General features: G+C 39.2%; 1 protein-coding gene across 2 annotated transcripts; it reads left to right on the top strand.

Moving 5' to 3' along the window:
- The first annotated feature begins 680 nt into the window (after positions 1–680).
- On the top strand, positions 681–26,479 carry LOC143878683 (deaminated glutathione amidase, chloroplastic/cytosolic-like). 2 transcript variants are annotated; one of them, XM_077380939.1, is made up of 9 exons: positions 681–885; positions 4,001–4,137; positions 8,355–8,486; positions 20,536–20,594; positions 21,790–21,902; positions 22,348–22,440; positions 25,097–25,199; positions 26,138–26,220; positions 26,344–26,479. In XM_077380939.1, the coding sequence occupies exons 1-9, from the start codon at positions 703–705 to the stop codon at positions 26,383–26,385; spliced, it is 945 nt and encodes a 314-aa protein (XP_077237054.1). In that variant the 5' UTR covers positions 681–702; the 3' UTR covers positions 26,386–26,479. The 2 variants fall into 2 exon arrangements, with proteins under 2 accessions (XP_077237054.1, XP_077237055.1); XM_077380940.1 differs by having other exon boundaries at positions 682–885; positions 8,358–8,486.
- Positions 26,480–27,094: the final 615 nt, after the last annotated feature.

Consider the following 27,094-nt stretch of genomic DNA (forward strand, 5'->3'; position numbering starts at 1 on the left):
ATTCAGTGTGTCCGTCACTTGGGAAATTTCACTGATTGGATCCTAGTCGTCCGTTAGTATGGACCTCCACAAATCAGAGGGTTTGGATCATCTTATTGAGAAGAATTTTGGGCATGGCCCATCCACACTGGAGACCCACAAATGAATGGCTTAGATCATCCAGTTATATGAACCCACTATACTTCTAGCTGTAGGAATCAGCCACTACAGTTAGATCATCCTAGTTAGATTAAATTAATGAAAAATTTTTAATATTTGATTTTTTGTGGATCAAATCAACTGAACAGCTTTGTTGATATCAACATAACCATATTTCTAGGGTCCATCGCAAAAGGCATTTCACAGCTGGTCTATTGCATGTCAGACCGGTCACCTAGTGAATGAAGACTACAGCTTCTGTCTCCACTCATGAGGTGGGTGGTATGACATGCGACAGACCAGCCGCGAAATGCCTTCTGCGATTGACGCTAGCAATTCCCTTAGATATAGGACTAACTCATCTCTTTTATTACTAAAAGAGCTGTCAAAGGTATTTTAGTCCTCAAAAGCTTTCACAAATCACAAGTCAATTAAAAAAAAAAAAAAACAAGCTTGGTTCGTGCAGTTATTAAAAAAATGGTTGTGCTGCTATCATTTCCCTTTTGTCTTGAGTGTTTAGAATCTCTATTTAAAATCCTTTAATCTTCTTAGAAGGAGACGTATATGGCATTTAGTCTCTCCCCAACGTTTCCTTCCATTTCGCGTTTGCATTCCCTCCGGTCTAGAGTCATCTCCTTCGCCTGTAATTGCTCAATGGCAGGAGAAAAGCTGAGAGTAGCAGCGGCTCAGATGACTTCTACCAACGATCTTACCGCGAATTTCAACACCTGCTCTCGTCTTATCAAGGCGAGTTATTTTCCTCACCTCCCCCATTTCCAATTTCACATCAAACATTCCATGTACCTCTGTAATTTCTCAAGTTCTTAGTTCTTTTTTTATTGAATGGCAATCTCAAGTTTATAGTCTTTGATCACTGTTCGCGGATTTTGAAACTTTTGGTAGGATTCAGGGTGTGTTTGGTGCTACACCCAAATTGTAATCTGGGTCTTCTTGGATTGTAATAAAAAGGCCCGAATCGCACCCGCGTTACAATTTTGGTGTATATCCAAAGATGGCAGTGAAAAACTTGTGGTTTTGGATAACGTAAAAGGCTTTTGGCTTTTGGGGAGTATGGTAATAGAAACAGAAGAGATGAAATACGGTGAATGGGAGATGATATGCTAATTGCTAGTACATGAAAGGGAGTGTGAAAGTATAAAAGAAGTGTCTGAAGAGCTTGGTACTGGTACATGGAGATTAACTGAGTTGGGTTCGTTGCCCTTCACCATTGTGATTGTGGTTGGTACTGTTCTATGATATGGGTTATCCAAATGGTAGGCTGTTAGGTGCCTATCCAATAGGCGAAAATCCCCAGAGCTTATGGATCACATTAGATTAAACCCTTAAACCCGTCACATACTAGGTTGGGTCCCACCTAGTCCCATACATAGGAGACCTACCTTAGGACCATAGCATTCTGCATTACACTACACTTCTGCATCTGCCGTTTTCACTTTGGCCTTTATTCTAGGTAGACCTTTCCGCAGGTCTTCCCTTCCGCGGCAGCCCACTCTGTGATAACTTTCACTCTTTACCAAGTAGCTATTTCCAGTTGTCCTCTCCACATGTCGCCCCTTCCGCGACTTTAACACTTGACTTGGTTGCTGCTCTGATACCAAATGTTAGGTAACTAGCCAATATGCCAAGAGCCCTATAGATGATGGATCGCGTTAGATTAAGTCCTTTTAACCTGTCCGATACTAGGCTGGGTCCCACCTAATCCCATACCTAGGCAGGCCCCCACTCAGGACTCTAACATTGGCCTTCTGTAGTTGGGCCATTGTACAAAAGCACACTCATTTGGTGATCCTAAATATCTAGTCAATGGACTTTCTCCTGTTGAATGTGGACGGTTTAACAATTTTTCGGCCGTCATTTTTGAAGTCTATTAGGCCACGTTTGGGTACCTCATGTTTCTGTATTTGGATTTGGATTTGAGTTTTGTATACAAAATACATCAATCATCCTCATGCTCATGTGTAAGAGAGAGGGAGCGAGGGAGGGCTCGCTGCTTCTGCTGCCACAAGGTCGAGGAGCAGCGAGGGTGAAGGTAATTGCCACAAATATGGATTTCCAAATAACATCTTGCAGAACAGATTTGAAAATCGGATTTTTTTTCACTGTTGTAGCTGATTTGGAAATCTAAAGATCTGTTCCAGTTCCAAATCTCAACTGCAAATGTGAGAAATCCAAATCTAAATCTTGTGGGTATCCAAACGTGGCCTTAATGATTCAAAAAAAAAAAGAAGTGGCCTTAATGATTCAGGCTTTCAGGTAGGTTGTATTTTTGTACTGTTGCCCCTCTACAACTGGGACCTCGATAGATGGGCCTGAATGATCATTAGACTATACAACCTCCTGTATTATAGTTACGGGTGTTGAACTCATCTTTGTCGATTGTGATGCGCCCAAGATTACCTCATGTCTGAATTTCGCTTGCATTTTTTATTTTTTTTTGTTGGAAATTATATCTGCACTCCCTTTTTGTGATACTATCTCTCATTCCTTTATTAAGAGGATTGCTTTGATAGGGCACAACCTTATTGTAATGAGGTACACCCACTTCAACATAGTGGGTCCCACCTTTGAATTATCTGAGCCGTCCATTTAAGAGGCCTTTCTTAGGAACTCTTGTAGCCCCAAAATCATGCTAATTATTCAATCCTAATTTCCAACTATGTGTATTTTTTGTTATTGAATTTGAATGTTTGCAGAGATACAGTTTTTGACCGTTCATGTTGAACACACTCTTTTTTTTTTAAAAATACGGTCCTTCAACATTATCAAAGGGAGAAAATATTCTTTTAGGAAGACATAATCACCTAAATAGGAAGCATACCCTTAATTAAAAGGAAGCTCGTAGGAAGCGTATGGGAAGCGCGATCCCCCTAAATTTGGGAAGCAAGAGGAATTTAGCTTTTGAAGTGAGTTTCTGGGGAAGCGAGCTTTCCATCAAACTAGTAAGTTTTCGTTCCGGTACCTATGCTTTTAACTATAATAAATACGTCTTCAGTTTTTAACTTCATATGGTGGTAGGTTTTTTTTTTTAAAAAAAAAAACACACTTCATATGGTCGTCACTTGGGGTTTTTTGTCCACTAATTTCATATGTCAAATCAACAATTGACTCGATAGAGTTGACTCAAAATTCCTTTGGGCAATTTATTCTGAGTTTCATGTTTTTAAATATTGCTTGGGATTGCTCAAATCCTGAATTCTTTGGAACAAAATTATTATGCTACACTTTTTAATCAGATACCAAGCTTGGTGATCTTTTCTATCTCACATAAAAAAGCGCATGCATTTTTGAAGTTAATAAGCAAGTTGCTTTGAAATGGTTGATTATCATTTCAAAGCTTAAGAAATTTGTTAATATTTTTCAACTCATCTTTTTATGCAACCATTACACTTGAATTTACAAATACTACCATCCATGTGAAGTTGTCATGATCTAAATTTGCAACTCATTTTAATGGCATGCATTATGCTAGAATGATTTTATTTTTCTCGTGGGCGTATTTTTTCGTGATATTTTTTCCTTGCATTCTACACATGTTTTCTCACAGTTTAGATAGTCTTGCAATGATAATTTTGTAAGGGTTTTCTATTTAATATTACTTTTTACGTGAAGAACTTGTTGATTTATGCTTTTGTAAATTTAGTTGTTTCTTTTAAATTTCACTTTTTGCAACTTTTGTGAGTTTTTTTTTTTTTTTTTTTTTAAGACTGAAATGTAGCATTAATTCCTTTACTTGTCATTGATGAACTTCTTGAGACCTATGTGATTCAAATCTCATATTAGTTTTTTTCCTTCACAATTCTCTTATATCATTGTTTGAAATATGCAAATTGGATTTGTGAAGGAGGCTGCTGCTGCCGGAGTGAAATTGCTATGTTTGCCCGAGAACTTCTCCTTTTTGGGGGCTAGGGATGGGGAGACTCTTACAATAGCAGAAGCTTTAGATGGACCTATTATGCAAGGATATTGCTCTCTTGCGAGGTAACATTGTTTATTTTTTGATTTATCTCTTATGCTTCATTGCTACAATGACAAATATTTTTTCTTGAGAGACACTTCAAAAAGCAATTTTTAATTTGGAATCTGAAGATCTTCTTGGGGAGGATAACTGTGCTGAGATCTTGCTTTTCAAAGGCGCAATACACTATCACGTTTCTTAATATTAAGGAGATATCATCTCTTGATTAACTTTAATTTTCTAAAAGGTGTCAATAGCTAAAGTCTAGTCCTAATGCTGTTGATGATTTTTTTTATATGGTAGATAGATTTCATTAAAATAGAGAAGAAAGAGTGAGATGGTCGATAGAAAGGACAAATCATAAATACCAGTAAAATAAAACCAACTTTCCACTACTAACTGAATAGAAGAAAAGGGAAAAGAGTCAAGGAGGGAGGAGTTCAAATAATTCCAAACCCTCCTTCGAAACCCCAACCCTGGCTAATTTATCGTCTGTACCGTTAGCGGACCTCCTGAGTGCTCCCACCCAATCTTGAATCTCATCAAAGAAACTAGCAAATCTCCAAGGGTATATATGTGGAGAAATTATATGGTACCCAACCATCAAGTCCCGTGTGGGCGGTACGTCAAAACTACCGCCCTTGATATTTGATCCAACAACAGCCTCTTAAAGTCGGGCACTATATAAAAACTCATATATGTGATCCTCTAAGCCATCGAATTACATTGAGAGAATCCCCTTCCAGGCTTCCACCACCACTTTATCTATGGCTTCCTTCTCCAATAATTTAATACCATGATGCACTGCATACATTTCTGCCTCACTGGAATTAGTGATTCCAATGGGGCCTGTGAACGCCTATCTCACTGACCACATCTCATCCCTCAGGACTCCCCCAATTCCTGTTGGTCCTTGGTTCCCCATGCTAGATCCGTCGAAGTTGAGCTTCAAGAGGCCAGGTGCAGGAGGTTCCCATTCCTGCACTACCACAAGACCTTGCTCTGAACTGAAAGACACCTCCTTCCATCCGTTCCATAGGTCATAAGCCGACACAAACTTGAAGCTTGGAAGGATTTTTACCCAAGAAATCATTGGGGCTATCACCTTGAAGTAGAGGAAAGATGCGCTGTTGACATGTCCTTTGAAAACTCGAGCATTTCTCTCTATTTCCAAAGAATCCAAATTGTTGTTAGAAGAGATACATTCCAAAGAATCCTTCCTTTCTTTCTTCATGGAACTGACGCCCAGCAATCTAGCAGATCTATAAGGGTGGTTGGAAACACCCAGGACAATCCAAATCTACCCAAAATACCACTACACACCTCTTGGGTCATTTTGCAGTGCACAAACATACCATCGACTGATTCCGTGGCCTCTATGCAAAGCACATATTGGTCAATGATCAGCATATCCCGCTTTCGAAGAAAATCCACCATCTGAATTCTATCTTGGAAAGAGGCCCAACGAAAGGCACATACCCTGGGCGGAGCTTGGAAAGTCCAAATTCTAACTACTCTAGAGGGCACAAGGCAAGACACAAGATGATGGTAAAAAGATTTGACAGAGAACACATCATAAGAATTTTAGATCCAGAACCTTTTATCGACTCCAGACTGCTTAATGTAGCACCCCTCCAACGTCTCTAGCAACGTCGCCATCGAATTGAGCTCTCTATCAAAAAAGTTTGTGCGGAAGATATGCAACCACACCACCTTATTTTCTCTGCTGTCAAAGCAGTCTTTCAGCATATCCTAATGCTGTTGATGTTTCTATTAAGAAATCTAGAAACTTGCGACCCTCCGAGAAATTAGCTAATTATTGTCTATGGCAACTACGACAAGAACCCTAGGGTTAAGTATTCTCCCAAATGTAATCAGTTTGGATCTTTTTCATCATCTAAATCATCATGAAGATTTTATCCTAGAATGTTAAGAGGGCCGGGCATCCCATATCATAAGAGAGCGATTAAATATCTCTTTAGATCGGCAAGGTGTGACCTTGTCCACCTAACCTAATGGAAAGAAAAATATCAATTTTCTTAGAGTTCATTAAATTTGTTTGTGATGGCATGAAAGCCAATGGTCTTCCTTCCAAGGATTTGTTTGTTGGAAAAATTCGTGTTCTTGTTTGGACTACTTCAATCTCAAAAATTCAAAAGATTATTAACCTGTTTATGGATTCAGTAAAATTGTCATGAATTTCGGATATAACATTGTCGAGGAATACAATTAGTTTGCTGAAAATCACCAAAGATACAACCAAGCTGATTACACTTGTGGAAATCTTCATTAAACTCGCAGAAAAAATTAGAAGAAAACACTCTGACAATGTCTTTTTCAATCTCCCACGATAAAAAAACCACCAAAAAACAAATGCACACATTCAACACTTCCCCCAAAAGCTTCTTGCCAAACTACAAAGTTTGGCAAGAGACATCATTAGGTGGTGTATTCTTAAAGGTGAGATACTTGAAAGGTGAGAACTTTAATTTGACGGTTCCAAAAATGAGTGACTAAAAACAATGGAGAGACATGCTCTAGTTGAAAGAGGGATGGTTGGATGACAACAGACTGATTTTGGGAAAGGAAACATCTACTTATGGACTGATAAGTGGTTCGGCGGTTTCCCTCTTATATACCTTTTCTCTAACGTCTTTGGCTTAGATCTGAAATTCAGGGTGATAATCTCCCTTGAGAGCTTATTGATAGTATGAAAACCACAATATTGAAGATATCTTCCAAGAGTGAAAATCTGGTTTGGATTCCTAATACGTCAGGCCATTTCTCAAATAGATTTAATTGAAATGTTGTTCATAGTAAGCTTTTGCTAAAAATTTGGCCAAAGTTTATATGGAAGGACTTGCCAACGAAGGTAAGTTGCTTACTCTGGAGAATCTTGTAGTAACAATTCCTGTGGATACTAGGATTAAGGATATGTTTATTCCTATTACGTACAAATTTTTGTATCGGCTTTTGAGTTATGGGAGGGATGGAGAGTGATGTGTAATAGTGCGGTTGCCGCCCTGCGGTTGTGAAACAATTGCTGCCTCCCCACATCGGGATGCTAAAGTTAAACTTTGATGGTTCTAGTTTTGGTAATCCTGGGCCAGCAGGTATCAGGGGTGTTTTAAGGGATTCCACGGGGGAGTTAATCTGGGCCTTCTTAGGGCCTATAGGGGTGGCAGATTCTAGAGAAGCTGAGGCTAGGGCGGTCCACCAAGGAACAATCTATTTGGAAAGAGATAGGTTAGAGCGAACGATAGTGGAAGGAGACTCTCTCAACGTTATAAGGTGGCTCAAGGGATCTTTGGTTGCCCCTTGGCGATTTGCTTGTTTTTTTGATGAGATTAAAGATAGATCTCAAGGCTCATCCCTTACTTTCTTGCATGTTAGAAGATCTGCAAATGGGGTTGCCAACAAGCTGGCCAGAGAGGGTGTACAAAAGCATGATCTTGAATTGTTTGATTTCTTTCCCCCTTTATATGGGGCTTTTGGTTGTTTGTACTTATGCTATTATTTTGTTTCTGTTCTCTTTGTATTTGCTGGGTGGACCTTCTTAGTGTCCCCCTTTTTAATGAAACCTGTTACCATTCAAAAAAAAAAATGTAGCCGCTGTGAGGAGGCAAACGAAAGAGGCTTTGTTCATTTGTTTGTTGAGAGTGATTTAGCAAGAGATATATCGAGTCATTTTGCTAATATGTTAAATGTTCCTCTTATTCAAAATCAACCAATCACTGCAAGGCTCCTTAAATGGTTTGGGCTATAAAAAGGAGGAAGGGCTTTAAAAAGGAGGAAATACTCGATGTTTGACTTGTTATTGAAGGCTATTATATCCTTTATTAGCTGAGAAATTTGGAAGGAGAGATGTAAGTGGCGTATGGAAGTTACTTCTAAAACTTCCAATATTATTGCTAGAGCAATTATTGCGTCGGGCAGCATGCTTTCAAGTTTGAAGGTATGTTTCTCCATCTTCAGAGTGATCCTATTGGGAGTCGTTGGCTCCTGGGGACATTAAAGTGTTTAACAAAGTGAGAAGTGCCATTATGAAAATATGGGAGTGTGGACATAATTTCCCATAATTTATTGTTTATTGGTTTGCAACATTCCCTTCTCCTTTTTGATATTTTATTAACGTAGCACCTCATTTAACACTGTTCTAGTTTTCTTAGTACGTGAGGTTTCAATGTTTCGAAATGGCTTTCTATTAGTCTGTTTACTGATTTGTAGCAGTATTATTCAGCAGAGAATCCAATATTTGGCTGTCACTTGGAGGCTTCCAAGAGAAAGGACCAGATGATGCGCACTTACATAACACACATGTTATAGTTGATGATTCTGGAAACATCAAAAGCATATACAGGAAGATACACTTGTAAGAAATTCATCATTGATCTTTTAATTAGACATCTTACCATGCATGTCCATGTTAACACTTGGATGATTTTTTCATTTCATTGTCATCCTATCCTGTTAATACGATATCATATTTGTTCCGTTTTTGGTAGGTTCATATTATGATCTTAGACTGCACAATGTGCTTGGTTTTCCTGTATCTACTAAACTTTAGGACTTTCTCAAAATAACCATGGCAAACTCTAGTGTCGTAATGAAGCATACATCCTGGACAAAAAATTGGAAAATATATGGCTACAATCTCTAATGAATCCTATATGAGGAAACATTTTCTTCCTTGACCATTGACGCACAGATGTCCTTTATTTTATTTTTTTCAATTTTACTTATATTTGCGGTGAGTCCAAGTCTTTTACATCAAGTTTCCATTTTCACTATTTTTCATGCATGAAGTTGGGAATCAGACACAAAACCTTCATTTTGGGCCGTGGGGCTCTGTCTCCCTAGGCAACAATGTTCATCCCCGCTAGGTAATAAATGTAAAGGGATAAGGTGATTAAAATAAAGTCAGCATGATATAACAATTCATCTTATAACTAATTTTCATATTGGAGAAATATGAGTCGAACCTCTTTGCGTAAAACTTAGAAACATGTTTTTGATTTTTTTTTTTTGTTTGAAGATGTTTTTGTTAAAAACTAAAGACAATGCAATTTATTGAGTGCTTTTGTAGAATATTGTTGTAGGGCCTTTAGCCTTTTATATATTATTATAAAGGTCCATCTATGTGATCCTTTGTAATTGTTGACTAATAAAAGAGCAAATCATTCGTGAGGTGTGATGATGTGGTGACATAATCTTTTCTCCTCTACATCCCAAGAACACAGTGTCAAAGCTTCCTCATAATTCGAAGCTAGACTTATCATTTTTAGGCTATAATTGTAAGGATTTGGGAAAGGATTTTCAAGGGAAGATTCAGTTGACGGTCCCCCTTTTTTTTGTGATTTTAAAAAGATTCAATTGACGGTCCCCTAATTTTTCTGTGATTTTTCCTTTTTGTATCTTATTATTCCATGTGTCAGCTTTGGGATGGCCAATGTCATCGTCACTACTTGAGGCGTAGACAATTTGCCTCAAATTGTAGACCTACGAACGGAGGGAGGTTTTGGATGAGAAATATTAGGTATCAGAATTTATTTCATTTTAAAAAAAATGTGGTCAAGATTATGCTTCAGACCCGGGATTCTTTATGCTCAAACAATTTAACTCTAAATAACCAAAAAAAAAGGGATTAGGAGCTTCGCTATGGTGGCTTGAATTCTCTGGATTCATCTTTATGGAACCCTTGAAAGCTTGAGTTCAACAAATTTACTGAAGGATTGAGATATCAGATAATGGTTCGAAAAAAAGAAAAGAAATAAAAGCTTGAGATATAGATGATATATCTGAAACCTATGTTTGGCTAGACAAATGGTGTGGAGGCTCTTTGCTTGATAAGTGTTTTTTTAATGTTCTCGCTCGGTAAGTGTTACCCTTACTAAAAAGGTTGTGGGGTTTATATTGAACCCTAACGAATTCTTTGCCACCTCTTATCCTTCTTTTCTTTATACTTGTTACAGAATAAAGGAATTCTAGATTTTTTAATGGATCCTCTTAAGTGCCTAAAAGGGATTACCTTGATTTATAACTATCAGGAAGCACCTTATAGATGGATTGTTTAATTAGTTGCATTCTATAGCGTTATTTCTGACTGGATTGGTTCTTTCAGGTTTTGATGGTTCGTAGGAAGTATGATGAGTGGCTCAAACCCCCCATTGGATTGTCAAAGTTGAATTTTGATGGTAACAGAGAAGTTATTTGTGATGCCCAAGAGTTGGTTTTGCTGGAGTAACTTCTAATTCTCTGATTCTGTGTAGTCATTTTTGCGGGTCCTATTGGTGATTCAAGCCATTGATAAAGAGTCAAAGAGACTTGAAATGGAATGACTCTTGGGAAACTCACTACGTGCAATGCATGGATAAGAGGAAATTTCTCCCTACTAATCAATTGGTTAAAGAAAGTTTCTTACAATGCTGTGTTGTTCTCAAAACTCTTTAGAGAAATGGAATAACTCACTAATTCTTCTGTTGATCACTTGTTTTCTAATGGAAAGTATCGAAGAAGAAAAAAAGTGAATAATCGATCCAAGAAGATCCAACTCCATTATTGCAGACAGCCACACGAGGTAGATGAAAGCATTGTGTATGGCAGACAGCCACACGAGTATGGCTGAAAGCAAGTAGCAAAAAGAAAGGAGGTGGAAAAGAGAGAAATAGGGAGGTCTTGCTTGGATATGATTTTAGATCTTTCAAAAATTTTAATGTCTTGATCTTCCTTGCTCTGATGTTGTGACAAACCTTGCAAAGGTTCTGGATGAAGAGAGGAAAGGAAGCACACACAAGTGAAAACTCATGAAAATGAGTGAGTTGGAGAGACTAAATCGACTACGCATTCTTGTACAACATCATACATATTGTAATGGGTGAAATACCCGGTTTCTTTTATTTAGTCTCTACTACAGAAGAGCTTTAGAAAATCCAACTACATTATTGCTGAATCAAAGTACCTTTTCTAGAGGGTTTTATGAAACAAGTATAACATGCATGGAGTCCCTTCTCATTCCACTTTGTGAACGTGATTAGCTCTCTCATTTGCACTTCGGGTGATGTGAGCAAAGGAGAGTTAATGAATTACCGTTATCTGGAGAGTTAAAGAATTGCAGCTGTCCTTTATTTGATTATAATTACAGAAAGTCTCCAAGTTTCTGGAGAATGGTTCTTTGCCCAAGGGACATTCCACGAGTTCCCCTACACTAGCAGCTCCCCCTCCAATGTATCACCAAACAATCGTAAGCCAAAATGTAGGGCCCTTGCCTTTATTTCGTTCGAATCCGTTCTACCAATACGTCCAGAGAAAGCAAATAAGATGTCCCCTACATGATTTCTAAAAGCTGTTTCAACCTCGCCGGGCCCAGGTTACCAACAGATGCACCATCAAAGCTGAATTGTTTAGTGCTGATTGGAGGGGGCTATTTCTCTTCCTCTTCTCCTTCCCTTACCTCATTCTGACTACCTCATCCTATTTCTGGTAGAGGTCTTGAATAGAATAGTTTGAGAACTCTTTTCATGTATCACACATGAAAAGAGGACCCCTTTCACTTCCCCGATCAGTCTTGCCCGAGTGGATTGTTTATTGTCAAATGTTCTTCCATTCCTTTCCTTCCATAAAACCCAAGCCACAACAAATGAGGAGAGCATGCTTCTCTCCAATATGACGCCACCACCACTCTCAAGCTCCTTGAATGTTGCCAGAAATACCCATTGGATGCCGAAGTTATAAAGGAGATAACACCACACTCTCCAGGCAAGCTTGCAATGTAGGATGAGGTGATATAAATGACTCCTCAGTTTCCCCTACAAAGACCATACCTAGCTGCTAAACTGAAGCTTTTTGATGCAGATAATAGGCCAAATAAGTGGCATATTTGCCTATTAGGATCTCTAGGAATTTATTTTCCATGTTATTTAGTTTTTAGGCTTTTATTTTCCATGTTATTTAGAATTATGAAGTTTAGTTTTTTAGGAATTCTTATTTTAGTAGGTTTCTATCTTTTAGGTTGTTCTTTACAGCTTTATTGTGAACTTTTGATGATTATTGATATTGAATAAAGATTCTTCTCCCTCTAATTCTAGTTTTCTTCTTCTTTCTTTTGATTTCTTTTCTTCTCTCCCTAACTTCGTCTATTCTTTTGGTTATTTTCGTCTCTTCTTCCCCTATTCTTCTAATTCTATCCCCTTTCGTCTATTTCTCTCCCCTTTCCTCAATTTTTGTTCACGGTGCTGCATCATTTTTCCTCTTGAGAATGTCAAGAGTTTTGATCTTTTGGTGCGAACCGTCCAACAAAAAACTTGTACTTTGTGCAGCAGACACGTTCTCCAAATCAAGTTATTTTCGTCTCTCCTTCCCATATTCTTCTAATTCTATCCCCTTTCGTCTATTTCTCTCCCCTTTCCTCAATTTTTGTTCACGGTGCTTCATCACTTTTCCTCTTGAGAATGTCAAGAGTTTTGTTCTTTTGGTGCGAACCGTCAACAAAAAACTTGTACTTTGGGCAGCAGACACGTTCTCCAAATCAGCTTCCATATAAAAGAAGGGGATCCCCTTTTACCAAAAAATAAAAGAAAGATTTAATAAAAAACATACTCTTGGTATCTAGGGCCCAAATCCTCCTATCCATATTACGACGAGATACAAATATGTCATTGAGGAACCCATGATGTCAGTGATCTCTTCCCCTTTAAAGTTCCTCCTAAAGACCAAACTCCAAACTACCTACGCCTCCAACCTCTTACAACAATCAATAGTACGGACACCTCTCTCATTACTAACCTATAGATTCTAGGGGACGCATGGCACACCATATTACGCCCCACCCACAAGTCTTCCCAAAATTTGATCCCATTCCCCTTTCCCTCCCTATACCTAATGAAGGATCCAAATACATCATCGATGCCATAAACCAACCACAATGCATCTGAGCCTCTACCCTTCCAACCCCCATCCCTCTCGATATTTGCCCATGATGTTGGCTCTCCAAATAGCATTCCTCTCTTCTCCCAGCCGCCGAAGTCATTTACATGGAAGTGCCACATTCCTCCATCTAATATTGCCAATCTCAAGCCCTGCTTCCACCTTTGGCTTACAAACATTCTCCTACTTTGCTTGGTGTTTAACCTTCTTCCCTTCATCTTTCTCTTCCCACAAAAATTCCCTTTAAAGCTTCTCAATCTTATTAGTAACCACATTTGGGATCCTAGAAAGGGACATTAAATACGTTGGAAGATTGGATAGTGTTGCCTTGATCAATGCAGTTCTTCTTTCAAAGGATATTTGGATAAGTAGGATTCCTTCCAATGAGCCAACTTCTTCCCAACCCACTCGACATCTAGACCCATTACGCTTTTGTTGGAAAGTTTGTCTTTCTGTTTTAATAAAGTTTTCTTTATTGGTTCAAAAAATATATTTTGTAGAAAATCGAGAAATACCTTTTCAAACGAGGATCAAAACACAATATGCAGAAAAGATTTAAGGAACACAATCGCACAATTCAAGAACACAAGATTTACGTGGTTCGACAATGTGCCTACATCCATGGGAGAAGATTTTCATTATTTTGGTTTAGGGTTACAAACTCTCCTTATTTCAGTTTAGTTTGTCAAGGTACTGAATCACTGCCAGAATACCCGACATTTGCAGATGTTGGAAAATCTTGCATGTTGAATATTCAAACTTGATTAATAAGTTAATATTATTTAGCACGATCCTTGGGCTAGGGTAAATCTAAGTTGTTGGTTTAGAAGCCGATGCTTTTAGATTATTTAGTGCAATCCATGGATTAGGGTAAATCTAAGTTGTTGGTTTAGAAGCCGATGATTTTAGATTATTTAGTGCAATCCACGGATTAGGGTAAATCTAAGTTGTTGGTTTAGGGGTGTGCCGTTGATCTGTGCTTTGACACATAGGGCTTGTGGCAAATAAAATTAAAATGGGAGAATGAGGGAAATCAAAGATCTAGCACTGACAAAAAGATACTCTACAGAATGGCTTATGGGAGGAAGGAAATGGTGGTTCCCGCTGGAAGTAAGGGAATATCTCATCAAGGCGGCACTGGACGATATTTAGATCAACTCTACAGAAGGGACTGGGGTTGCATGGTATGTAACTATCAGAACTTTAAATGGCGTATAGTCTGTAGAAGGTGTAACGGTGGAAAAAGTGGTCGAATAGGTGTACCACCTCAATCTCAGATTAAAGTTTCTCGACACCAAAGGTCAAAGGAGGAGAAGATCTGGCCAGATTCTGGAGACTTCTATGACTGTGATTAATGGAATCCCGGCAGTCCTGATTTCTGAGAAAGAGATCGATAAGAGACAATAGATCTTAAAATCATGCCTGATCGGAAGACTGAAACAATCTGGGGGGTGCTTGGAAGACATATGGAAATGGGCTAAATGTTTCTGGGATCTTCCCAATTTACCAAAACCATCCATTCTATCACCTCACGAAGTCCTATTTATGTTCGAAGAGGAGTATATGGTGGCTAATCTAAAGAAAGGGGGGAAAAAGCTTATGGCCATTACCTAACTTCTCTTAGAGATTGGACTCCAGGCTACCAGAAAGGAGCTAAAGTCATTTGGGTTAGATTTATGGGAATCCCACTCCATGTGTGGGCCACCTCAACTGTGAAAGCTTTGGGGATGTTATTTGGTACAGTTCGAAACATATATGAAGGGCTACCATGAGGATTGTATGAGTTTTGCATCGGCAAAAATCGTTGCTCCAGTATGAAAAATCCCAAAAATGCTTGTGGATCTTTGGGTCAGGGATAGTTGTTTTAAAATAGGGGTCGAACCCTTCAAAGAGGATAGTGCGGACGTTCGGACCCTAGGGCAAGAGACCATCAACCCTGTTCATTCTTTGGAGACGGATTAAACTTTGGAACGGAGTGGGGAGGAATCCTCTCCGATGCAAGCCTTTGCCGGATTGCAGCAGGGGAAAGCGCCGATGCCTGGTTTGATTATTCTGGTGGTCCAGCAAATGCTAGAAAGATGACCGTTGTATCGGCTCCCACTTGGCAGCCACGTGTCCGGATTCAGGTGATCTTGACCTCAATCATCACTCAGAGATTCAGAATGAGGTATCAAAATTCAAATTTAAAAGGCTTTTGCCAGACCCAGTTGAGAAAGTGACAAGACCGGACATCATTGCGGAAATGTGTACTGGTTCCAGAGATACAGCTACTCAATGAAAAAAGACCTCTTTGCCCTCTGTTCCACAAAGATTAAAAAAAGAAGTAAGCCGAGCCCTGGGAATCCTAACGCAAGGATTGAAGCAATCTGATCATTCAGGAAGGGTTTTAAAGGGAAAAAAATAGGTGGGGCTCGCACAGGACAACGAAAAATCTCCCTCACGTCCTCGGTGAGGAATGTCCTCACGGTGTCTCTGAAAGCCACAATAATCAGCCTCAACATCCTTTCTCTGAAAACAATCCTCATATCGCACAGGAACCTTTGCGGAATCCTCCTCGCTTTGGAAAGGCGGGTCCATCACGGATCCAAGGCCGGCGAGGGTTCCTTGCCTGAAGAAATTTTGAAGCCTTGGGAGTACTCATACCCACTCCCAATGAAGTTAGGCTTCTGGAACATTAGGGGATTAAGGGAAGATAGAAAATACCGTGCGATGAAGAACTTCATAGCCCGGAGTCGGTTAGATTTGGTGGCGGTCATCGAGTCCAAATTAATGGGGGTAACTGATGTTACCATTAATAAGACATGGGGCAGGAACCAGCGAGAATAAGTTGCAAAGGATGTGGTAGGTACAACATGGGGGATTATAGTAATTTGGAGAGAAGGTAGATTTCGCAGGGAGGAGGTCAGGGTGGGGAGATTTTCGATTTCAATAATTTTCTCCTCTTGTAACTAGAACGACAAGTGGTTGCTTACAATTGTCTATGGACCAGTTAGAGCCCCTGAGAGAAGATAACTCTGGCAGGACTTGAACAACATTCGAGACTCATGGCAGGGCGCGTGGATACTTGGTGGCGATTTCAATACGATCCGATTTCCATAAAAAATAATACATTTACAAGGATTACAACCAGCATAGAAATTTCTCGAGCTTCATTCAGGACCATGAATTGCTAGATATCTAACTAAACGGCGCGCGGTATACCTGGTCTAATAACCAGGATCGTCTTGTAATGTCAAGAATTGATTGTGTTCTTCTTTCCCGAGAATGGGAGGAACACTTCCCTCTTATTTCTTAGAAGGCGCTTCCAACGAATCTGACCATAACCCTATCATATTGGAAATCTCAAATTTCTCAGGGGAGGGGGCACGACCTTTCAGATTTGACTTAGACCTACTGAAGGTACCAGGGTTTGAGGAAAAGGTCAAGTTATGGTGGGAAGAAATCGAGATCAGAGGCTGGAGAGGATATACTCTGTGTCAAAAATTGAAGGGGCTAAAATCCAAAATCAAAGAATGGCAAAAGGTTATTGACGAAGAAACCTCATGGAGAAGAGAGGTGATTTCAAACAGTTTGGCCTCTCTCGAAAGCAGGGAGGCGGAAGGCCCTCTATCAGAGGAGGATCAACTGGATTGCCTGAAACTATTGGATGAAAACGACACGATCCTGCGAAGGGACGAAATTCGATGGAGACAAAAATCACGTGCTCTGTGGCTTAAGGCAGGGGACATGAACTCAAAGTTCTTCCACCGTACAACCAACTCTCGAAGGAGGGTTAACTCAATCAACTGCTTGAATTATGGGGATGCAATAATCGAAGACCCAAACCTTATTAAAACCATAATTGTGGAGTTTTACTCGGGGCTCTACTCCAGATCTGTGGAGTGGCGTCTGAAAGTGGAGGGCATTCAATTCAAACGAATTTCACTCGGCCAACGTGCCAATTTGGATCGTAACTTCACAGAAGAAGAAGTTGAACATGCCATATTTTCAATGGCTGGGGACAAGGCTCCGGGGCCGGATGGCTTCCCAATGGCTTTTTTCCAGCATTTCTGGACCTCACTCTGAAAGGGGACATTATTTTTCCAGGAGTTTCAGCAGAGGGGTATCATTAGTGAAGCGGCAAAGGCAACTTTCATCGCTCTAATCCCCAAAAAGGAAGGGGTCATTGGGATTAAGGACTTCTGCCCAATCAGCCTTATGCATAGTATCCCCAAAATTGTAGCTAAGCTACTTGCAAGAAGAGTGAAAAATTATATTTGGGATCATATCACAGTTCCAGGGGGCATTTGTTGAATCAAGACAAATCTTGGATGGTGTCCTAATGGCTAACAAACTCATCGACTCGGTGAAAAGATGTGGACGCTCGGGGTCTTGTATTGAAGATTGACATAGAAAAAGCCTATGACTATGTAAACTGGGACGTGCTAGACTTTATACAAGAAAAGATGGGATTCGGTCCAAAATGGAGGAAGTGGGTAAGAGCGCTTATAACATCGAACTCTTTCACAATTATTATCAATGGCTTAGCGAAAGGATTCTTTAAAGCGTCAAGGGGTATCCGTCAGGGGGACCCATTGGCCCCGTACTTGTTCATCATGGTGGTTGAGGCCTTTAGTCTGATGTTGACAGAAGCAAACAAACTGGGTTTGATTGGGAGTTGCAAGCTGGACCTTCAGCTGAAGAGATAACCCATCTTCAATTTGCAGACGATACACTAGTCTTCCTCCAAAACACACCTCAAGCCATTCCTAATGTTACGGAAATCTTCAAGTGGTTTGAGGTTACTTCGGGCCTCAAAATTAACTTCAGTAAAAGCATGCTTCTGGGAATCAATTTGGATCAGACAGAGGTACAAAGCTTGGCAACGTCAATTGGGTGTTCTGCTGGGATTTTCCCTGTTTCCTATCTGGGTTTACCCTTAGGCTTCGGTGTTCCATCTGCAGCCCAATGGGACCCGGTAGTAGAAAGAATTGAAAGGAAACTAGCGACTTGGAAGAAGAAATACATCTCTTTTGGGGGGGAGAATAACATTAATAAAAGCGGCATTATCTAATATGCCGGTATATTTCATGTCTTTGTTCAAAATTCATGTCAAGGTTGCTTTAACAATTGAAAGCTTGCAAAGGAACTTCTTATGGGACGGAGATGGCAATTCAAAGAAGGTGAGGCACCTAATCAATTGGGATAAAGTCACACAGTCTAAGGTGAATGGGGGTCTGGGTATTGGTAAGATCAGACTGCGGAACAAATCATTAATTGGAAAATGGCTTTGGAGGTATGGTATTGAGAAATCGGCTCTATGGCATCGGGTTACAGGATTGAAATATGGATCCGAATGGGGGGATTGGAACATCAAAAAGCCATTGGGAGGAAAGGGATTAGGAGCTTGGAAATCCATCTGCTCTGTTAAAGAAGACTTCGAACAAGCAATTCGCTTCAAAGTTGGAAAATGAACTAATGTAAGATTTTGGCTGGACCTATGGTGTGGTCAATCACTACTATGCGTGGAGTTCCCAATATTGTTCAGAATTGCCTTGTCCCCTGAAGCCACAATTGCAGATTATCTAGTTAGAGAGGGTCAGGGTGGCAGAGGATTTTGGGACATTCGTTTGCGTCGGAACCTTAAGGATGAGGAAATTCAAGATTTTCAGCGACTCCTATTGGTCATAGAATCGACAAATTGCTCGCAAAATAAGGAGGATGAACGAATTTGGACCTCGACATCTATTGGGGATTTCACCGCCAAATCTTTCTTTAAGCTGTTAAACGCAGGTCAACAATCTTTTGTGAGGCGTGTTTGGAAATCCCTCGCCCCACCGAGGGTGGTGGCCTTTGGATGAACTTTGATACACCGGAAAATCAAAACCTGCGACCGCTTAAAGAAAAGACACTTCAGCCTAGCGAGCATGTGCGTCCTCTGCCATCGAGATGAGGAGACTTTGGATCATCTCATGCTGCATTGCCCATTTGCATACTTTTTATGGATAAGAGCATTTGGAGCTTTGGGATTTATTGGGCTTGCCCTGAATCTATTAGCTCTGTTCTTCTTGGTTGGCGGTCAGGGCCTTTCGGCGAAATGGGTAGATACCTCTGGGCAACAACCCCCTACGCCATAGTATGGAACATCTGGAAGGAGCGCACTAGACGAATCTTTCAGGAAAAGAGTAGAACTGCTGCCTGTGTCGCCTCTGATATCAAAGTAGAACTAGTCTCCTGGATAAAATCAAAGAAACAAACCCCTTACGGGACGGGGGACCTGATAAGGAACTGGTGGTCTGTGATATGGGACAGAACCATCAGGTCCAAGCCCAAACCTAAATGGATGACCCCCCCAACGGGGTGGTTGAAACTAAACTTTGATGGTTGTTCCCTGGGTAATCCTGGAAAGGCCGGGGTTGGAGGAGTCATTAGAAATTCCTCTTGGACGTTTATTATGATGTATTTAGGACCATGAGGTATATGTGACTCTAATGAGACGGAAGTCAAAGCTTTACCTTTTGGATTGCGGTGGGCCTTTGAACACGATCAACGTCCCCTCATAGTGGAAGGTGATTCCTCAAACGTCGTAGTCTGGGCTTCTGAAACATCAAAGGGTCATTGGAGATTGCAAGACCTTGTTGCGGAAATACTGGATTTGATGCGGGTAGATAACCCGAGACTTGAATACCGAAGGCGATCGGCGAATGAGGTGGCTGACACTCTAGCTAAGGCGGGAGCGAACAGGGAGGATTTCGAAGTAGTATCATATTTGTAATTAGTCTTGATCCTCAGGGAAGGGTAGTTTACTATCTGTTTTTTGGAAGGACAAATGTTCCTCTTTCTTCTTATAATAGCCCGGGTATGCCTTGTATCCAATTAATATTTGTAAAAGCAGGCTGGGACTATTGGTCCCGAATGCTATTTCAATATTTATGGAAAATGTCATCTTTCAAACCAAAAAAAAGATCTAGCATTGACTTGTTTGTAACGATAAAAAGCAAAGATTCAACAATCTCTACTCTTTGTAGAGTTGAACAATCTGCAAGATCTTTTTTTTTTTGTTTCTTTCTGTTAAAGTATAAAAGATCAAATAATGCCTCCTCCAACAGCTTAAGCTTTTGGAGTAAATGGTTGTTTTACACTCCCCTTAAACGACATGTAATAGTAGCTTTGGTGCCTTCTAGTTTGTGAAACCTAGGCAGGTTCATCAGTGGCAGGTACAAAAGACGGATTTTACATCAAGTCTTAAACATTTGTATCTTCCGTTACCATGAAATTTTGCAAGCTGACGCTCAAATTTATTTGATCCATTTAGAAATTTGAGATTATGTATATCTTACGAGTTTGGTGCCAATAATTTTCCTGTCCCAGATATGTGTAATTTTATGCAATTATGAAATTATCCTTAGGCTACAGTGCTGTTACACTTATATTACTAAATGCTGTATTGTTGTGCATTCATTAATTCAGATTCACGTAGAATAAATTCTGAATAGCATTTCCCTTTCTACCATTTGAAGGTTTGATGTGGATGTTCCTGGTGGCATGGTATACAAGGAGAGTAATTTTACAACAGCAGGTATGTAGTCTTTTTCATAATTATCTGATGATTTACTTTTGCAATAACATTTGATCTATTTAAACATATATGCTGTGTGGTATTGTAGAGCAGTCACTTCCCTTTCTGTTCAACTCTGAAATTGGCTTTTATTTATTATGAGTATGATATTATTATGATATTTTTTTAGGGCAGTGATAAATCGACTCCCCAATTGGATAAATCGACTCCCCATGTGTCTATCTCCTCTTTCTCTCTCTAACCAAGAGGAAAGAGAAAGACACATGGGGAGTCGATTTATCAATATGGGGAGTCGATTTATCACTCCCCAATTTTTTATTTATTATGATATTGTAGTTCGATGTCGTTTTGTTACATAGTTTCCGTCACTGTTTCTTATCCATGTTTGCGCTGTTAAAATTCCCAATTTATTTTAGGTGTGATAAAGATATTGTGGGGAGGGTTGTATTTTATGATTTGCAGTTGTAGTTAGATACTTATTTCTTTTGTCTCTGGATCATTTGACCATTATGTGAGTCCTTGGGCTTTTCTTTTCATCAACGAGGAACCATTTATTTACATTTTATTGTGAATTTACATTGTTGGCAAAGTTGACCACGTGCAGATTATAACTTGTGTACAGATCTTCTAGTTTTCTAAATATTTTTTCAAGCTGTTTCCATAGGTCCAAATCAGACATTTAGTTGTAATATCTTCCAGATAATTAGAACTCTATTTTAATTGATTTGGGCTGCCTTGCAAATTGTTAGATACACATGCCTTCCATCGCATAGTATACATGAAATGCTAGTAACGCTTAAGTTTAGAACATGTTTGTCATTGTAACCTTGTTTGCTTACTCGGGGCATCTATTTTTTAAGCCTGCTGATGTATACGATAAAACTGTGGCATCAAATTAGGGATTCTTGTTCTTAGTATGTATTCTGTTCAATTTAGTAGACGTTGTCCTTCTGTTTTTTAGCTTAAAGTCATTAGTATTTATAGAAAATTGTAATCAGGGATTTATTGGATCCTCTTTCCCCAAGGGCTATCCACTTTTTTCTTATTCAAATTTATTTCTTTACATGATAATATTATATTTAGAAACTGAAGTTCCTCAATTCTACTTGGACCGGGTAAAATTGCTCTATGGCTTAAGTGGGTGTGATACTTTATCTTTTCAATTCCAAACTTTTGAAGCTGGTACAGTTTTCAGGGAATGAACTTGCTGTAATGGATAGCCCTGTTGGACGTCTCGGCGTAACAGTTTGCTATGATTTGAGATTTCCGGAGCTTTATCAGCAGCTGCGGTTTCAACACCAAGCCCAGGTAAGATGGAATTGTTTAGCCTTTCAATATGCTTGTTAGGTACTTACACATTTTTTCCCCTCTTGTTTAGGGCACATTTGGCTACCATAAATTTATTTTCTTGATAAATTAGCTTTCTCATGTGCTGAGGGAGGCTGGGAGAGGGATTTGTTTTCCGGAATACGAGAGAGACTCAGTGAGGAAAGGGCAATAAAAGCCTGAAAAATCAGGAAACAAAAAAACTCCACTCCAAATGTGATAAACTTTTTCCTGATTTTTTAGCTACTTACTCGCCCTCAACTCATTCCTTCCCGCTCAAATCTCTCCTTCTCCCACCTACCCTACCCCTCTCACACCACTTGGAGACACTGATTTATTGTGAAAATAAAAAATTCCTGGGTGCCAGACATGGCCTTGGTTTCTATAATTCTGCAGCTCACATTTGCTTTTTGAAAACCATGAGCAGGTATTGTTAGTACCTGCAGCGTTTACAAAGGTAACTGGGGAGGCACACTGGGAGATTCTTCTACGTGCTCGTGCAATCGAGACTCAATGCTATGTATAACAACGTAAACCAAACTATTATTTTTTATTTTTTTTTGCAGTTTCATTTTCTTGCTGTACTTTTATTTTCCGTTCTCTTTCAATTGATCTAGCTACTTGTGTATTCTTTCACAGGCACTGATCACTTGATGCATAAAATTCTGATGATATTGCGTAATGTCTCATTTGTGTCAACTTTCCTAGTTAGGGTTTTCTTCCATTGGAATGCCAACTATGGAGGCCTCTGCCTGCATAGAGGAGAAAGTCTGGTTTTTCCTGCATAGAAAAATATTGACATGTTATGGGCTCCTTGAAACCTTTTATATGTAACTAATGGAAAGCCAACGAGTTCAAAGGAATCCTTGGGACTAGTTTGTTCCATAAGGTCAAATCTTTAAAGATCAGTTAAAAATAATGGAACAAAGAACATTTTGGAATCCTTTCAATAAAAATATACTTAATAAAAAAGGAAATTGATGTGTTGGACAGAAAAATGGAGGAATTACCCTTCAGTTTATGAGAGGGCCAACCTAATTAACCTAAAAACAAATAGAAACAATTTAATGACCAAGAGGAGATATTTTGGTGCGAAAGATCAAGGGCTACATGGTTGGCTGAGGTAGGATGAAACTTATCTGAAGTTTAATGGTCAAGGGAGAAAACTTAAAAGCAAAAAAGGTCTTGAAGAGGCTATAATTCAGCACGTCTCCTCTATCGATTAGTCAGATTGGGACAATAACTTGGATCTATGGTGAATGTCCTCCAGAATAGCTTGAGCAGAGAAGCCTATGCGAGAATATTTGTAATCCTCAATATCTGTGTGTGTGTGTGTGTGTGAGAGAGAGAGAGAGAGAGAGAGAGAGAGAGAGAGAGAGAGCACTCACTGTGAAGGGTTTCATGAAGATGTCATCAAAGGGGATGTTATCTTGGGAGTTCGAAAAACCCCTCGATGGGGTTTTCACCTTGCCTGCAAAATCCAAAAAAATGGTAGTACAATATCTTGGGAATCTAAAACCCCCATTGGGAGAGCTCTTTGAGTCCAACCCTCTCCCATCGAATTCTCCATGGAAGCAGTCAATGACCCAAAATTTTTGCCACTGAATTCTATCTCAGAACCGCAATTCGAGGTGGACAAGGATGCCTCTGAGAAATCAGTTGTCCCTATTGACGCCGTCTGTCTGATGCTGAATAGATTGAAGAAATGCCTTTTAGGGAGCTTTCCCCCCCTCCCATGCATGAAATGCGATATTTCTAGGAATATTCCTTGGAGGGACGGCGCCTGAGTGAGATATGCTGATATCTTTAATGCATGACTCCATTTGCAATTTCATGGATTATTTGGATTGAAGGAGCCAAATGTTTTTTTTTTTTTTTGGACAAAGCATCTTTTTTTGCAAAAATAGTTTGAGAATATCATCTCTAATTGGTCAAATGGGAAGAATGTTCAGTGTCATGTCTAGAAATTGGAAAAATATTATAACGGTAGAAGTGCAGTAGGGTGGGAAGTCTTTAAGTGGAAACCTCCGCCACCTCATGTCATGAACTTTGATGTATCTTCATTGGGGACCCTAGGGGTAGTGAAGGCTTGTGGCATTTTCTAGAATGATAGAGGGTGGATTGTTAAGGACTCGGGGCAATCTCAGCCCCAATTGGCATTAAGGACTTCAACAAAGTGGAGGATCTTGCTCTTCTCACTGATTTGCAATTTTTTGTTGTGGATCTTGATGAGTGCTTGCTTGGGTGATTTTCAAGGCGATCTCGTGCCCAATTGGCATTAAGGACTTACAGTGGAGGTTCACACTCTTCTCACGTTTACAATTTTTTCTTGTGGATCTTGATGGGTGCTTATTGGTCGAGTGGCACTCATCAAATGTCATTGCTTGGATGATGCATCGAATTAAAATGATAAGACTTTTGTAGGGGCCAGGATTTTTCCTTTTTGCATGTCCTCAGAGATGCTAGTCATTTAGAAGGTTTTAGCCAAAGATTGTTTTCATAGTCTCACTTTATGTGGGGGCAATCTCTGCCACTAATGTAGATTTGTTTTTCGTTTAATGAAGTTTTTGCTATCTTTTCAATTAAAAAAGAAAAAGAAAATGGTATGCATGTGTATCTCTCGCTTAGGCTTTCCTATCTGGATATTTTATCTTTGCTATATCTTCCTGGAAGTTTCTCTTTCCATCTGGATTTCTAGAGATCCTGGAGTTTTGGTAGTTTTCAGTTGATCCGATCAGCTTGGAGTTTCAAGAGGTTTTGTTTAGGAGTACTTTAACTATTCGCAGTCTTGAAAAGACACTGGGGATAGTTTTAAAATATGGCTATAGAAGATGTAAAGAATGCATTCTGCAGAATAGAGGAAAGGAATGCTTGGTTTCTACTGTAATTTTTGGTTACATTTTGAATTGGTCTCGGGTATGCCCGTGCCAATTCACCTTAATATTTTGTATTACAGGCTGGGACTGCTGGTCCCGAATGCTATCTGAATATTAATGAAATATGTCACTTTTCAAAAAAATGTATGTGTACTCTCTCTCTCTCTCTTTATATATATATATATATATAGCATATGTGAGTGTAGATTTTAGTATTATCTTGTATTTTAAGGTATTCTAGAAGTTGTTTTGATGAATGTCTCTGATGCTTTGACACTTATTTCATTTTTATGTTATTAGGTCATTGCTGCTGCCCAAACTGGAAGACACAATGAGAAAAGAGAAAGCTATGGTGATTCATTAGTCATTGACCCATGGGGCACAGTTGTAGCTCGGCTTCCAGGTGATAGTCCAATTCCACCCCCCCTCCCCCGGCATCCTCTCCAGCACCCACACCACCACCGCCAAGACACACACACACACACACAGAAGGAATAACCTTGGAATAAAAGAAGTGACTTTCCATGCACTAGAACTCCTTTGCAAGATAATGGAATGTTTGTTTTGATGCATTTACTGGAAACTATCTCTTCTATACCATGTCCAACATTAAAAGTAGGGAAGACTACCTTTATGATGATTAGATCTCTTCACTTCACGCTTATTTCATTATCAGCAGGCATTTCTCTTTTATGGTGATTCCTTGCAAACATGTACATTTACTTACTTTTGCAGCTGCTGGTGTTGCGTCTTTTCTTGTTAATTTTTGAAAAGAAGAGAACATTCCAGTTTCAGTTTTGAAAACTTGTTATGCATGTTTCTCTCCGATGAAGATAAACAGAGGATGAAGTCCTATAAGAAGGCAATGTGGCCTTGAGAGGAGAATACATGTATAGAAGAGGGGCATAAAATCCATATTCATTTTTGCATATGAAAATCTCTTCGGCAGTGTCAGATTCGGCAAACCCCCAAATAATTTTTTTATTTGGGGGTTTTATTAAATAAAATTTAATGCATATATCTATCTATGGGAATTGCTAGGGACTTTCGCAGAGGCATTTCGCAGCTGGCTGTTGAATAAGAAAAAATCTGCTGAAAAGTGAGCCCATGTGGGTGAATCCAAAACCTATTATTTGACTCAAAATCGTGTTGTCAAAATCGGTTTTTGACTCACGATTGATTGTCGAAATCTAAAACGAACAGGGCCTAAACTTAATTTTGATTCCAATAATCAGTTTTGGTCTTGCATTCGGTTCTCAAAATCCAAAACAAACAGGGCCTGAGTTATTAGGATTCTACAAACAATAATACCCTTATATATTGACTCTTCTGCCCTTTCAGATCGACTTTCAACAGGCATTGCTGTAGCAGATATTGATCTCTCAATGATCGATTCAGTTCGGACTAAGATGCCAATATCTGAGGTAACTTCTGTAGATACCAATCTATCCTTGCCAGATTTTTTATATAATTTCATCTCTTATATAGCTTTACATTCAGTACAGTTTTATTTCTTTAGTGGGCCTGATGCATTTTTTCCCTTTCAGCATCGGAAGTCCCACGGTTACTTCAAATCTGCTTCTTTGTGATATTTGTGAAGTGTAACCATTTTCGCCTGAACGATACATAAAAGTTGTTCCATGCTTGTGAACTGACAAAAATTATATATATATATATATATATATATATATATATATATATATATATATATATATATATATATATATTGTGTGTGTGATGTATTATGAGGATCGATATATCTTTGGCATTCAAGAATTATTTTTCTTTCTTAGTACAATATTCAGGATGGTTTTGTCTTTGGAGTTTCATTTATCTCTGCGGGGTTTCATTAACAAATTGGTTTGGTTTTCGAGAAATGATATGCACCCTCATTTTGATAATGGCACTCCTCACTTTATTAAAGACTTTTATGATTGGCTGTTGATAGCTTTTTGTGGATTATAATAGCCCCTAATAGGTAACTGGAGAAGTGTTATATAGCGGGGATTATAATAAGGGAGTGCTTATATCATTTCCCTTCATTTTTCCCACAATGTCTCAAACTTATTATCAGTACAGACTGATATATATCCCTTATCTCATGCATCAGAATATTACTCAAGCAGTATCATTTCTCCACGATAACAGGCTTAGGGCCTCTTTGAATGCCACTGAAATTTATTCTTATTTGCAGATAATATCACTTCAACTTTGCAAATGGGACATTAAGGCCTTTGGAGAACAATAACTATATCAAATTATCATTTATAAATCTATTATACTCTTTTTTTTATGAAA

The sequence above is a fragment of the Tasmannia lanceolata genome, unplaced genomic scaffold (assembly GCF_043159265.1).
Source record: "Tasmannia lanceolata isolate RefF3 unplaced genomic scaffold, GAP_Taslan_0.1 ptg000006l, whole genome shotgun sequence".
Lineage (NCBI taxonomy): Eukaryota > Viridiplantae > Streptophyta > Magnoliopsida > Canellales > Winteraceae > Tasmannia > Tasmannia lanceolata.

What these genes read in the sequence shown, in the direction of transcription:
- LOC143878683 (XM_077380939.1), top strand. Translation starts at nt 703, where the DNA reads ATGGCATTTAGTCTCTCCCCAACGTTTCCTTCCATTTCGCGTTTGCAT. An exon ending in CAATCGAGACTCAATGCTAT is followed by an intron (nt 22,441 to 25,096) that starts GTATAACAACGT and finishes TTATGTTATTAG; the next exon opens with GTCATTGCTGCTGCCCAAAC. An exon ending in AGTTGTAGCTCGGCTTCCAG is followed by an intron (nt 25,200 to 26,137) that starts GTGATAGTCCAA and finishes CTGCCCTTTCAG; the next exon opens with ATCGACTTTCAACAGGCATT.